This window comes from Ranitomeya imitator, chromosome 5 (genome assembly GCF_032444005.1).
Source record: "Ranitomeya imitator isolate aRanImi1 chromosome 5, aRanImi1.pri, whole genome shotgun sequence".
Classification (NCBI taxonomy): domain Eukaryota; kingdom Metazoa; phylum Chordata; class Amphibia; order Anura; family Dendrobatidae; genus Ranitomeya; species Ranitomeya imitator.
Genome location: NC_091286.1, coordinates 78,734,150 through 78,750,056, shown reverse-complemented (window position 1 = coordinate 78,750,056; position 15,907 = coordinate 78,734,150). Strand labels below are relative to the sequence as shown.

Below are 15,907 nucleotides of genomic sequence, written 5' to 3'. Positions count from 1 at the left end.
AATTCTGCAATGCTGCAGATAAGCCCCCGATGTATCCTGAAATAGGAGAAAAAGACGTTAAATTATACTTACCTGGAAGGGGGGGTCCAATCCAATGGGCGTCGGGGTCCGGTCCGGGGCCTCCCATCTTCATACGATGACATCCTCTTGTCTTCACGCTCCGGCTCCGGCGCAGGCGTTCTTTATTTGCCCTGTTGAGGGCAGAGCAAAGTACTGCAGTGCGCAAGCGCTGGGCCTCTCTGACCTTTCCCGGCGCCTGCGCACTGCAGTACTTTGCTCTGCCCTCAACAGGGCAAATAAAGTACGCCTGCGTTGGAGCAGCAGCGTGAAGACAAGAAGAGGACGTCATCGTATGAAGATGGCAGGCCCAGGACCGCGACGCCCATCGGACCACAACAGAACCGGGACTGCCCCTGGGTGAGTATAATCTAACCTCTTTTCCTCATCTTTCAGGATACATCGGGGGCTTATCTACAGCATTACAGAATGTAGTACATAAGCCCATGGTGCCGGTGGGCTTACTCACCTTCGATTTTGGGGGCGACAGGTTCTCTTTAAAAGCACAGAGTGCCAAAGCGCTTCAGAGAAAAATATACCTGGCTCCCATTGTGCATCCAGGCTCTGATTCATGCTGCCCGTGGATTGGGCAATATGAATCAGGTGACCCTTTAAAGGCATCACTAAGGATATGTTGAGCTTACTGCATAGGTCTGGATTATGAAAATGAATGGGAGTTGTATAAATTCAGATGCAGTAAAGCTCACCCTAGTGGCGGCTGCAGGCAGTCAGCATTTTAGCATTTATATGGCTGCAGGCAGTCAGAAGTTTAGCATTTATAGAAGCAAGCACTCCCATGATACTTTTCATTGACTAAACATAGACGTAATGTAGTAATATACCCACCGATCTTCCCTTGCCGGTCCTCATCTGGGTCACCTGATATCTATTCTGGCTCGCTGGGATGTGTATAAGCCGGAAGTTGCATTTCCCATGCGAGTCTCTAGCATTCCAGCCTCGGTCTAACGCTCCATAGACATTCAATGTAAAAGTGAATTCCAACTCACACACAGACCCCAAAGTGATCGGTAAAGTTGGAGTAGATGACAACCGATGCACACCAGGGAAGATGCCGATCGGTGAGTTTATTACCAGAATTACACTAAATATACATTTACATAGGTTTACTCAATATAAAGTTTTATGGGAGGTCTTCCAAGATATACAGTATGTATAATAGTGAGTGCCCATCAGTCACTACCATATTCTTCTAAACTCTTCTTCTCAATAGGTTCAACAGTCCACACTGAATAATTTTACAATATCTCTTGGGTCCCACATCCTTTGCTCGGCCCTGAACAAATATATTTGCTGATAGTTTGGTTATTTATAAATCAATGCGACTAGTGTGACAGGGGACAAGTCATATATGTGCCAACTGCCTTAGCTATAGAGAAAAAGTAACTGTGAATTTTATTTCCTTCCTCCCACATAGAGTAGTGATCTACCAGAAGCCCTTAAATACATGGGGTTTATTTGGCCCTGCTGGAGACAGGGGATCGACCGATCTATCCCCGGCATGAATTACTTTTTAAAGATCAAGATGGAAATAATAACCTTGAAAAAAGCACACACTTACGTGGTTGGCGGCACTTTTTAAAGAGGCTACAGTATTTTCTCGGATTTTCGCCATCCTACAAAACAATCAAGTAAATTAGAAAGGAAACGTAAAATAATGTGTCAGAGTATTACCGCGGTTAAGAAGAATAATTACTTGGCAGTTGTTGTAGAGTTGCCAGCACCCCTATGTCCAACATCAAGTGGCGTCCGTGGCTTCCAGTACTTGCAGAAAGAGCTGCTCATGTCACAGGAATAACCGGCTATTGGCTTTATGAGGATATAGTCAACTACGGAAAAAAATATATATCACAGTCAACCAACCACATTACCTGAAATTTTCTCATGTAGACCTGACCATTTGCCCACAAGTCGCTAATCACTCGTTAACCTGCGGTAGCTGCAGACTATATTACAGCTCTGGCTGCTGCTATTAACCCATTAGATGCTGCTCTCACTTTCCCACAGTGGCATTTAAATGAAGTTCGATCCCATCAGATCACTTCAACGTGATCACAGGGCACAGATTGTTTACCATGTCAGCTGAGGCCTACCTGAAGACCCCCATGGTTGTCATCTTTGTACTCCTGTGAAGTTTAGAGACAGGCTAATTTTATATTACGATCTTTCTTTTTGACAATATTTGTATGCATGTCCCTTGTGTCCGTCAGGCCCCTTTTTCTTGTGTTTTGTTAGTTTTCATATTGACAGAGGATGTACCTATTGAGGATATACACTATTATTCGATTATATTCTTTTTTTCTTTTCATTATTACATTGCACACCCAAGTTTTACAAGGACAAATTATTTTCATGGGTTACCATCATTTATGTCCAGACCATTTTCATTAGTTTTTTTTTTTTTTTTTTTTTTTTTTTTAATGGAACCACAATTCAAAAGCAATGTCCGATTTTCATTAGTTGATTATTTCAGCTACCAATGTGAGTTTTCTTACTTTAACAGAAGGGTACCAACAATTTTGTCCATGTGTGAAGGTTTTACTCTGAAACACTGCAGCCTTTACTACCCAAAGGCTTGCACTCCTTACAAGTTGCAAAAACATGACTTAGCCCCCCTTTGCAGTCAAGTAATATCATTACTTAGTATTATTAGTAGTATTGTTACCGCCTCCTCTGCCTTTCACCTTTATGGCTGCAGAGGTGACATTGTGTTTATGACCGCTGCAGCCAATTACTGGGTACAGCAGAGATACAGGAGGTAGACAGAACAAGATTGCGTTTATGTGCTGCCATGTCCATAAAGACTGGTAAAAAGCAACAGAGGCGATGCCGCAGTGGCAGGCGGCAAGTAATAATGTTTTTGTTATTTCTGAAGGAGGCCTTTGAGGTATTAAAATGTAAAAATGAATAACTCATTTAAAGGGAAGACCAACTTGTTTAAAAGCCATGTGACAAAGATGGCCATTCCTTTAAACAGCCTGGTAAATGGTTTCTGCCTGTAGAATTCTCAATAAAGATTTAGTTCCCAATCATCAAAGTTTTCATGCCAGGATTCTGGTGTAAGAAGCCTCGAAAAGTTGCAAAACTGAGACTTTTGGTGTTTTCATGCCATTTTCGCCCTACTCTAACAGAGGTGGGGGCATGCTGACAACTGCTTGTCAAATTTATGAGCGGTGGTCCCTACGCCACAAATCTTACTCCAGTCACTGACTGGAGTAAGATTTGTGGCAAGGCGCACACTGAGGTGCATGCCAGAAACATGCTCAGCCTCTATAGAACGTAGATTATTTGACTCACTATTCTTTAATGGCTGATTAGCCAGCACACTATCCCACAAGCTGTTCACTCGTTCAGAATAGTAATTATGTCAGACCGTAAAACTGGTGGTTTCTTTGCAAATCTCAGTGTAGGATTGAGGTGTGAAATTTCAGATTTCTATTTCCCACGGAAAAGATGCCCAGAATGTAAAAACAAAAAAAGAAAACATGCAAGCCTTTTAACATTAGTAATCCATAATGAAGCGTACCTCTTACTTTTCCCAGAGTCTGCCTGGCATTCCTGCTCATGATAGGGAGTGTGATGATCCCATTACTTTTCCCTGTCTCTATGATGGTGGATGACAAGAGGCACGCTGTGCCGACATGTCCGGGGAGGGCATCACCCTGCACCACAGCCTCACTCAAGTCTTCCTGTAAGAACACACACAAAAACGTGGTTATATAACTAATGACATAGCAGAAAAACATTAAAATATTCACTTCCAGAAAGAATGAATGCAGGGACTAAGAATGGCACCTTAAGGCTAAGTTCACACTGGGCGTTTTTGCTGCAGCAAAACCTGAGTGCTTGGCAAGAAAGAAGCTATGGCAAAAACGCAAGATTTCATGCGTTTTTGGTGCGGCTTTTCAAGCCTTTTTTTTAATCAATTCAATGAGTTAAAAAACACAGAAAAAACACTGAAAGAAGTGACATGCTCTTTGTCCAAAAAAAGAAAAAGCAAGCACAAAATACTGATGACAAAAAAAACAATGTGTGTGCATGAGATTTCTGAAATCTCATAGGCTTTGCTGGCACTGTGAAAAGCAGCTAGAAATTAGCATTAAAAAATGCAGCAAAAAATGCCCAGTGTGAACTTAGCCTTATACAAAAGCCACCTTAAACTGCACAAACAAGACCAACATCAAACACCTGGATTGCTTTGGTGGAAATCTCTATTCAGATGAATATGGCAGTCACAGAAATGTCTTCTCCAACGGGAAATTACTGTGGTCGGCCATGTTACAGATACAGGAGAGCTGCAGCCAGGGTTAATGCTCCTACAAGCTGGTAGAACAACCTTGTTACATCTCCCCAACCTCTGGATGGTTCAGTGCCGTCACACTCCTTTCACAGAGCAGGCTGGAGACTAAAGGGACTGTCAACACAGAACGACTGCTCAAACCGAGTCCCACCGCTCGGAGCTTCATGGCGGGGCCAATCATTTATAGACACCGTCCCACCTGCTTGTTTTCCCTCACTCTACACCCCCTTCTTTAATTGACAGCTCTGGCGAGAGAAGGAAGGAGTTAGATGGAAATCGAGAAGGTGTATTTAACTGTTTGGCCCCACCATGATGCACCAAGCGATCGTACTTGGTTTGAACAGTCATTCTGTGCTGCCAAAGTCCCTTTAATGCTTGAATTAGCACAGAGGCTGCTGTAATCACAGGACATTATTAACTACAAAGTCCCCTCTACAGACAAACAAGGCACTTGAATATATTTACAATATTCATTTTTCGCATATAAGCTGCGGTCACCGCTATTAGGGGCTTATCTACAGCATTCTGTAGATAAGCCCCCCCCCCCCCCCCCCTGATGTAACCTGAAAGATGAGAAAAACAAGTTAGATTATACTCGCCCATCGGGCGTCACAGGTCCGGTTTTGGGGACTTCCATCTTCTTACGATGACGTCCTCTTCTTGTCTTCACGCTCCGGCGCAGGCGTACTTTGTCTGCCCTGTTGAGGGCAAAGTACTGCAGTGCGCAGGTGCCGGGAAAGGTCAGAGAGGCCCAGCCCCTGCGCACTGCAGTACTTTACTCTGCCCTCAACAGGGCAGATAAGTACGCCTGCGCCGGAGCTGAAGATCAGAAGAGGACGTCATCGCATGAAGATGGGAGGTGCCGGACCTGGACCCGTGACGCCCATCGGACCCAAACCGCACCAGACCACCCCTGGGTGAGTATAATCTAACTTGTTTTTCTTATCTTTTAGGTTACATCGGGGCTTATCTACAGCATTACAGAATGCTGTAGATAAGCCCCTGATGGCGGTGGGCGCAGCTTATAGGTGAAAAATTGGGTGACAGATTACCTTTAAATAAATGAAGAAAATTAAACAGAACATAGCACTTAATATTTAGTTCTTATGTTAATTATATTTATGTTGTGCATATTGTAAGAGGTTTTTCAGTAGATCGATTGAAGGACATTTTCATTTTTAACCAACAAAACTGACTTTAATAAGTAGCAAGTCACCAATATAGCGATAGATATAAATTTCCCAGGATCTTGGGTTAAAACTGTACTCATTACACAGTCCAGGTTCTGAAGAGCTGGAAAATAACTTGGGGAAAAAAAGAATGCGATCCTGTGAACTCAAGGGCAAAGGAGAATTCCTTGGAGCTGTAACAAAGAAACATGGCTGTATCTAAGGGATCACTAACAGTACTAAATTCACAGATCCAATTAGCAGGAGCCATTGGACTACTAGCATGAAGGGTAAAGCAGCCTCCCTATATTTCACATGTTATTAACGCTCTATCATCATCAAACACTCACTTCAAAAAAGTCAAAAAGTAGTTCCAAATTATCAGGCTCCATGGTGTGCACACTGAACTCAGACCACCTGTCCGGCTGGAGGGCATAGCCACATTCTGGCTGCGAGTGCCGAGACACAAATTCGGCGTTGCTTATTAAGGAGATTTCAAATGTGCTGGCCATCTTTGGGAGGAGAATTGGAGGTGGTTTCTCTGGTTCTTCATCTTCGCCCTCCTCTTCGAGGCCTCCAAATGTCAACTTCACCCTGTCAGCACAAAGCAAAAAAGTTATTGGTTGCAAAGCCTACGATATCTTTGTATACACAGCATAATTGATCTAATGCAAGAACGTACTGTGCGAAATGCAGATTGTTGTAAAAATAAATATATATAAATATACACATCACTTCATGCACTTACATAAAAAAAAGCAAAAAATAGGCAAAAAAAATTGCCTTGAAAATTAAAATGAATAAAAACATACAATGCTGAGCTTTACTTTCTAAAAAATAATTCCATGCACCATCGGGTGATAAAGGTCCCTTTAAAGAAAAAGTGGCCGGGGGCCCAGTAGGCGGATCCGTTTCGGTTACCTAGAAGTTACGTGTGGTTAGGTGGGACAAAGCCCACCGGCTGCATTCAATATCCAAGGTCTAGTAGGAACGCAGCAGAATCAAAATGCTTACTACGAGTTTCATTTTATTTTCTTACCTATGCATTGGGTTTTCTTTGTTTTTACACAAGCTGGCATGTCCTCGTTATCTGTCTATATGAAGAACATCGAGGACATTATAAAGCAGAAAACGGCACCAAGAGGGGTTTTATTATTTTGACCTTTCAGAGTGTTTAATTGCTATATCCATCACTACAACCATTTGTTATTTTTCTTCTGTAACACCCATAAAACAAAGCAACTTGGCAAATAGTTCTAAGAATATTGCTCATAAAAGGAAGACATTTAGCCGTCCTATGCCATCATACGGTAAGGGTCTGATCCCAAATGATGACAGTGCTGCAGACAGCCAATCACTAAGTGCTGCAGCCCCTTCATTCCATGTATGTCAGTAAGAAGTAGGGGACAGAGGGAAGAGCGGGGGGCTGCAGGATCAGACTACATGGGGTCTTGTTTGTGGTCTGTTACCATGGAGACACATAGCTCTTCATAAGAACATGAACATTATTCGTTGAGACCATTTTCTTTTTTAATGCGCTAAAAACAAAAAATGGTTGCAAACATGGATATAGCATTTGAAAATTAAATTGAAAATCCAGGTAATACCTATTGGGTAGGTGTGAAAATCCTCAGAATTAAATTTTTTCTTAAAATGACTTGCCATGTAATCAGAGCAGCATGATTTAGGGTATGTGCACACGTTGCGGATCCGCAGCAGTTTTCCATGTACCATGTAAACCTATGGAAAACCAAATCCGCAGTGCCCATGCTGCGGAAAATACAGTGCAGAATCGCTGCGGTTTATTCCGCAGCATGTCAATTCTTTGTGCGGATTCCGCAGCATTTTACACCTGCTCAATAGGAATCCGCAGGTGTAAATCCGCACAAAAAAAAACGCAGGAAATGCGTGGTAAAACGCAGTGCGTTTTACCTGCGGATTTTTCAAAAATTGAGCGGAAAAATCCGCACAGAAATCAGCAACATGGGCACATAGCCTTAGAGTCTGATTCCAGTGATGTATCACTTACTGGGCTTTGTGCTTTTTCAATAAAATCAGTGTTTTATTAACAGGAGATCACTACAGAACTAGGTGTATACTGCCTCCTAGTCAACTGCCCTTTGTAACCCAAGCCCCACCAATGATCAGCAGCTTTCTGCCTATGAACAGTGTAAACAGAAAGCTGTCAATCAGTGGTATGGGCTTGGATATACAGAGCTCAGATTCTATAACAACTGCTGCAGCCAGTAAAATAAGCGACATCCCTGGAATCAGGGTCTCTGCCTCTACATTATGTTGGATTCCGATGAGGTAGAACAATACTGGGACAGGTTTTCTTTAACTGGGTGCCACACAGATCTGAAGGGGCTCTTGTGAATGCACACAGCAATTTTATCTTCCCTGTCTGATATATAAATACATTCAGATGAGGAAGAGAAAATGGTGACAAGAAGACCCCCACAGACCTCACCATGACAGGGCCCCATTTCATTAAGATTTTGTGAGGTCGGCCTACACAAAAGCAAAAACAAAATTTACTTTGCATCTTACTCATATTTTTTTAAAATGCAGAAACAAATTCACTTTAGAATTTATTACCATAACTTCTCTCATAGAAAGGCAAAATCTTTGTGTTCAGATGCATATAATAGATTGGGCTATATATTGGTGGTAGGTAATGCTGTTTGTACAGTTAGTGGGGGGCTGCTCCATTAGCTTAAGACTATTGGCCACAAGATTTTTACTGACACTCCATGTATAGCAAAACAAAATTAAAAAAATATTTAGTCATTAATTATCTATGTGATCACTAACTCAAAAGGAAGGATTGGATTGTCTAAAGTCAGCACAGAGGCCGTGTCCCATCCGCTATGTGCCATTACAATGACACGGACATATCACTTTCACAAATCAGGGAAGACCCGAGAATAACAAAGAAAGCCACCACCATTCCCTTCAATAGGGCAAATGAAGCTTTTTACAGTAGAGGGAAGTGGCAGGATTAATAATGAGCCAAGGTTTACAAGCTAAAACATGGAATAGAATGATGATTTTAATTGGAGGGAAAACCGTGAAAGTATAATTCTAGATTATTTTTAAAAAAAATGCACACTTTTCAGATCATTTTTTATATTATTTTGAGGCCAACAAAATGTCAGGTTTCACCATAAAAATTCTTCAGGGGCCAACACTTCTAATTTAATTAAACTGACCAAAACCACACATGTAGCAGAGCCGATAGTGTCTTTCAAAGCTTCGTTTGTTAGTGCATGACTAATGCCGTAGTATAAAAAATATTTTGTGGCCCAACAAGACATATTGACGCTCTGGTCACCCCATACTTGTGGGGTTCATAAAGTTAACATTGGGAAAATGTAATCTTGTGTATTTCTGGGTGTGTAAGCATATCTATAAAACTGTAAGCTATACCAGAACACAAACCCTGTATTTTGAAAAGGATAGTTAATTTCATGTTTTAAATGCACTTAATAAATAAAATACAGCGGGTGAAATAAATGTTGAACACTTCAACAATTTAATATGTAAATTTACCGTATATACTAGTGTATAAGTCGACCAGAGTATAAGCTGACGCACCTAATTTTGCCACAAAAACTAATTGACTTGAGTATAAGCCGAGTATGCACTGTCCCCTCCTCCCTTTCCTTGTACGTGGTTGCTATAAAAAAATAAATAAAAAAAAACAAAAAAAAAACAACAAACACACACATCCTACTTACCTTCCCTGCGCGCCATTGCTGCATCTCGTTCCGGTGCCAGCAGCTCTTCTGGCCGAGCGATCACGTGTCCCTGCTCATTAAGGTAATGAATGATCACTCCACGCCTATGGGAGTGAAGAGAGGTGAATATTCATTACCTTAATGCGCGGGGGACACATGACTGCTCGGCTGGAGGACAAGCACCAGAAGGAGATGCAGAGAGGGCGCGCAGGGAAGGTATGTCGGCTGCGGCTGTAACTGTGCGTGCTGTAAGAGAAATTAATATTCACTGCCAATGCAGTGAATATTCATTTCTCTTTAGCAGCGGACATGGGCTTTAGCCGCAGCCACCAGCTTCTGCCTCTGTGACTATGAATCATGTATAAGCCGAGGGAGGTGTTTTCAGCACACAAAAAAAAAATGCAGAAAAACTCGGCTTATACACGAGTATATGCGGTACTTAGAAAATGGTTGCTGTGTTCAATACTTATTTCGCCTGCGTTAGGGGAATTAGGCTTATAAGACAGACAATCTTGTCCATTTCATGATGCAGCTTTGTGCCTTTCATGGTGCATTGTGGCAGAAAATTCTTGCACAACTAAAAATGTGCAACTTTTGGGATTTTGACACCTGTTTCGACCTGCTCTGACAAAGTGGGTGAAGCTGGGGAGGGATGGGGCATGGCAAAGCCCGGCAGATGAATTAGGACTCAAGAGCAGCGCTTGGTCTCCCAGCTTTCTGTACAAACAGCATTAAATAGAAGGTGGAAAGCCATCTTTGCTCTTTTTAAAAACAAAAAACGCAAGACCGATTTATCACCATACCTAAACCTAGACTTTTTAAATTTTTTCTTGGATATAGAAACAGGCTGTTTTTCAGAATAATGTAGACGTAATCTAAGCTCAGTCTGACATGTCAGCCATCCGGAATCCACAGTGTCAACGCCATCTGGCAAAGTAGATGAAAGTTAGCAGTCGTAACAAACAACCCAAACAGAAGAATTGACAGTAAGCATACAGACATCAGATGAATGGTCACCCATTATTAGCCTTTATATATTCATCAGATGAATGGTCACCCATTATTAGCCTTTATATATTCATCAGATGAATGGTCACCCATTATTAGCCTTTATATATTCATCAGATGAATGGTCACCCATTATTAGCCTTTATATATTCATCAGATGAATGGTCACCCATTATTAGCCTTTATATCTATATGATGGCACTCTGCACATAATAGACTCTATAAGATACTTCAGCTTGGCTTCTCTTACATAGGGTCTGTGTAGTGAGGAAGAAAACCTCTCCAAGAGCGAAGCCAAATGCTCTGGTTTTACTGGATTCAGTTTCAGTAAAATTGTGGAAGAAAGCAGCTACTTGGGGGGCCGCACCCCGAGAGGTGGGACAACACCAAGTTTGCTTTGTATACCATGTCAGGAAATAATATATAGCATGCACCGGTCATAATACAGCCATGTACAGCCACTATATGGTGCCCTGCCAGATTCTGTAAAATCGGGGGATCGGTGGTGATGCCCCTTCCCTTATGTAGCAGTTACATGGGTTATGATGCCCAGGTACATAGAGACTGGAAGCGGACGACAGATGCATTGCCTGGGGGTGGGGGCATATTATATTTTGGGGTTTTTTGTACATTTTCAAAATTTGGGCATTTGGTTGTTGTTGACAAGTAAAATCTGCCCAAATGTCCACATGATGTGGTGCATAGTTACCACTGTGGCTTTACCAAACTCTTCAGAGCTATTCTGCTAGCTGTGGGGAGGTCGACCGTACACTGCACCGCCATGTTAGCGTGTGAGCAGGCCATGTTAGATACGTGCTCACGAGTGGAACGTTTACAGCATATTACAACAGCAGATGCATTCTGGAAGAGGTTTTACAAAATCTCACCCACGCATTGCAGAAAGTAGATTCCGCTGCTCAATTTCTGCTTTGTACAACACCTCAGCGTGCCAACTTATGCTTTGGGTTCCACCATTTGGAAACGCCAATGATGAAATATGCTGCAAATTTGTAATTAAAATGGTCGCCATGTTTCTCCCTCTGGATCTCGTGCAGAAATTCGGCAATGGATAGGAATCCTGTGCCCACGCCCAGAGCACTTCAGCCTCATTTACATCGGAATTAAACCTCCATTTTTTTCAGGTCAGGAAAGAACAGATTGCATAAGGAAACATACGGATGACATTATTCTTCAGTGATAAACATGACCATCTAAACAGTTTGTGAGGCGGAGGACTCCTGATGACAAATTCCCTTTATGCGCAAACTGGACTAAAGTAAGATGATTAATGGCAATAAATTCTTCTTCGTGTGTAACAAAATATATCAGTGACATATTACACAGTTCACTTGTTTTACTGCAAACAACATCAGTTCCTATGGGTGAAACACATCAAAAACATATTTCACATGCAAACGCCACATTGCAGCACATCACGGTGACATGTGAATACATTCACTTCCCAATATAAATATTCGTGCAACATGTTATATTTGGAAGACGCTGCAAAACTGCAACACTTGGTGCAAGGAGAGCGCCTGGCAGAAATGATCTAGATGAGATAGATCTATTCAGTCTATCCCACCATAGACTAGTCTCATAGGCGCACCACAGTAAGGCTGGAAACACACATGCAGTTTTTGAGTAAAACTTAAAAAAATAAATCTATACATTTTTGTATCCAATCCTAAATTTGGTTACGTAAAGCTGCATCAAAACTGCATGTGTGAGATCATCCTAAAAAAAAAAGCGGTCATGCAGATTGGGTGTCTTGGTCTCTGCTCCCTAAAAAACATAAAAACTTCAAACCTAGAAGAAATTACAGTAAATGATGCAATTCTCAAATCTATCTGATATGGAACCGCATATAAAGGTACCGTCACACATAACGATATCGTTAACGATATCGTTGCTTTTTGTGACGTAGCAACGATATCGTTAACGAAATCGTTATGTGTGACAGCGACCAACGATCAGGCCCCCGCTGGGAGATCGTTGGTCGCTGGGGGAAGTCCAGAACTTTATTTTGTCGCTGGATCTCCCGCTGACATCGCTGACTCGGCGTGTGTGATGCCGATTCAGCGGTGTCTGGTCAGGTCCCTCGCCGTCAGCTTCCCGCACTGACTGGTGAGCGCCGGCCAGCCGTAAAGCAAAGCACAGCGGTGATGTCACCGCTGTACTTTACGGCCGGCGCTCAGTCAGTGCGGGAAGCTGAAGGCGAGGGACATGACCAGACACCGGGAACGTAAGTATGTAGTGTTTGTTTTTTTTACATTTACAACGGTAACCAGGGTAAACATCGGGTTACTAAGCGCGGCCCTGCGCTTAGTAACCGGATGTTTACCCTGGTTACCCGGGGACTTCGGGATCGTTGGTCGCTGGAGAGCTGTCTGTGCGACAGCTCTCCAGCGACCAAACAGCGACCGACATCGTTGTCGGTATCATTGCAGCGTCGCTTAGTGTGACGGTACCTTAAGACAACATTCACAAAATAAACAAACGTAAATTTGCTTGACACTCTCGACACAATGACTTGTAAAAGGAGACACGTTGTCAGCATATGCACTGCACACCCTGATAACTTAAAGGGTTTCTAATACTTAAAGGGGTTGTCCCTGCTCTGACATCTATGGCGTGCTAGGCAGTCCACAAAACCGTCCAGTTCTTGAGATAGATGTAATGGTACACATATCCTGTGCATACAATAATATTCAATATTACAAAGACTATAAACGCTCAATATTATCAGTGATCCTACAATGACAATAATTCTATGCTCACATCTAATTTTAAAGAGAGTCGGTCATCAGAAAAAGCTCTATTACCCTGCTCCTATGGGGTTAATCTGCAGGTTTATAACGTTTTTAATCTGCCCGGCCCCCGCACTTAGCTCTGCATTGGGGTCTGTCAGTCAGGGCCAGAGGCGCAGTTACAGCCCCTGCTCGGTATACACGGAAACCTGAGCGCTGCCAGGAGGAGTAAAGATCATTTTCTCCCCGCAGCGTTCAGCTACATGCGGGGGCAGGCAGGCTAATAAGCATACTAACTCGCAGATTAACCCCCTGAGTTTTTTTTTTCTGGTGACAGGTTCCCTTTAAATAATGCCATGAGATGAACACTTATTACAGTTTATACTGTATTCTACTATAAGATTTGATATATTTTATTACGCCCATGTCTTCATGAATCATAATTCGAAATTAAAAAAAAAAAAAAGGCTTATGTTCCAGTTCTTTAAGTGAAGTTTTAAGAAAAAGAAATGGAAAGAACAAAAAAAAGCATTTTTTCATAAACAAAGCAAAACCTACTAATCATCGAGTGTTTTAACTGACCTAGTGCTTCCTGTTCTCACAAATATTTTATTTAGAGGAGTCAAATATACAAGACAGGCAATAAAACGTCCCTATTTGCCACGCCATAAAGTTCCAGGAAAGAGATGCCTGGTGATTCAGGGGGAAAAAAAAAAGTGGGAAGGGCGTAGATTGGTTGAGAATTTGCTAAAAGAGGCAACTACCAGCCTGTGTACCAGCAGGTTCAATTAGCCGTTCCAAGAAACTTATGACAAGATCGGCTTCTATTCTGAGCACTGCATACCTTTCTGAAGGTATATATATTAGAGAAAACACAATTACTTTATTGCATGTGAATCCGCACAGTTTCTCCATTAACACCTTAGTGACATCTTCCTTTGCTTTCTTGTGCTTCAGAAGGCAAAGGAAGGTTAATACAGAAAAAAAAAAGAAACTTTCACTTACTGTGGAAGCCAAATTCTCCATCGTCAAGGTGTAATTCTTCTTCTGCAAAAGTGGGAAAAAGGGAAACACTTTACAATACATCACATTCAGGTTTACAGTTTAGTTTCACAAGCAGCCAATGAACTACTATAGGACCCTGATCTCTATAAATGCTCCTTTCTCCTGTCATTTACAGTGTTACCCACTTAACAATCCTTTTAACTGAAAAGGTGCCATAAGAGATAGCGGACATCATTCCCTGTTGATGAGAACCCCAGCAATCAGCTGTAGTCCACGGTTAAACAAGCACTCCTCCTTCTCCCATCAAAATGTTTATCATCTTTATATATTGCAATCATCATATTATACAGCTCCGTGTACTTACAAGTGCTCATTTTCCCTTTCTACCCAGTTAACTATCCTCTTTTCTCTGTTATTTGTAGAAACAGGAAGTCTCTTGTCCCTGCGTTTATTATACCCCTGCCTCCTTCTCCCTGCCATAGAGTTTTGCAGGGACTTATGTCTTGTGCAGACAAAATTGACCTCCTGTTTCTACATAGAGCTTGGAAGGTTTCAGCGAGCCAGTTTTTAATCCAGTGCGGTTTCTCTTTTCATATTGCAATCTGTATTAGGGGATGTGCACACGTTGCGGATTGGCCTGCGGAAGTTACAGCACAAAATCTGCATCTCTTGGCAGAAAACACAGGCTAAAAAGCTTTCGGATTGTCACGCAGAATTGATGTGGATTTCTTGTGGATTTGTTGCGGATTGTGATGCGTTTTCTGATGTGCGGATTTGCATTACTCAATGTATAGTCAATGGGTGCAAAAACGTGCGTTCCGCACAAAGAATTGACATGCTGCGGGGAAAAAAAAAAGCAGCGGATCTGCGCGGATTTTTCAGCAGCATGTGCACAGCAATTCTCAAATTCCCATTCACTATCAATGTTATTGTACTACACTGCGGATTTGATGCAATTCCGCACGTCCAAAAACGCTGTGGAAACACATCAAAATGTAGCCATTTTCAGACCCTTACTTCCTGCTTATAGCAGAAGAGGTTCAGAAGTCTCATTATCATCACAGGCAGCTCTGTACACAATTGGCGATGTCACACATGGCCCTGCTCCCCCTCCCTGCAGAATAACCTGTGCACACGCTCATTAGATGCTTCAAATAGATAGGGATGTGTTTAATCTATAGTTGCCAATGTACATGCAAATTTCGTGAAAACAGGAAGTAGGAGTCCAACTGGAAAATTATCGATTTTTTTATTTTTCAACATAGATCACAATATGAAAAAACAAAATTACCGAAAAAGATACATTTAACATAAAAAAAACAATTTCAATATAAGGAAAATTTCTGAGTACACACTACCTTTAAATATTGGCAAATTAAAGCAAGTGCTCAATTGTCTGCAGTGTCACCAGGAAACGGTGTTACATCATTTCGCTTAAGGGGATTTGTCCACTACTCAAACAGCCTCTTAATAGAATCCCAAAAGTAACATACAAATGCCTTATACTCACCTATTGTACCAATGTTGTGCCAACAACGTCCGCCCCGAGTCTCCAGAGGCACCTGTGACAGTGGTTGCGTGGCTCACGTGGCATAATCCGTGGTTGCTAAAGGGCTGTTGTGCTCAATTCCTTCGGACATCAAGGTTCGCTCAAACTAAGAGACAGAACCTCGGCCCAATGGTGGTCGTCAAATGTCTGCAGGACTCATGTGGCATAATGTCACCCGAGCCTCGGCCAACCCCGCTGGAACAGCACCGGCACAGGAGGCGAGGATAAGGCTACTTTCACACTAGCGTCGGAATCTCCCCGTCGCAATGCATCGGGCAGAGATTCCGACGCTAGCGTTTAACACACTGCAC

The 15,907-nt window shown here is 42.2% G+C and overlaps 1 protein-coding gene across 2 annotated transcripts in view; it reads right to left on the bottom strand.

Annotated features, from left to right (window-relative positions):
• The window catches only part of GPCPD1 (glycerophosphocholine phosphodiesterase 1), an 85,801-nt gene that overhangs the window by 34,083 nt on the left and 35,811 nt on the right, over window positions 1–15,907 (bottom strand). For both annotated transcript variants that reach the window (XM_069768838.1, XM_069768839.1), the window contains exons 6-11: window positions 14,048–14,089; window positions 10,088–10,211; window positions 5,895–6,138; window positions 3,602–3,764; window positions 1,772–1,904; window positions 1,637–1,691 (exon numbers count right to left, since the gene is read on the bottom strand). In XM_069768838.1, the coding sequence (XP_069624939.1) occupies window positions 1,637–1,691; window positions 1,772–1,904; window positions 3,602–3,764; window positions 5,895–6,138; window positions 10,088–10,211; window positions 14,048–14,089 (761 nt within the window). The remainder of the gene's footprint in view (window positions 1–1,636; window positions 1,692–1,771; window positions 1,905–3,601; window positions 3,765–5,894; window positions 6,139–10,087; window positions 10,212–14,047; window positions 14,090–15,907) is intronic.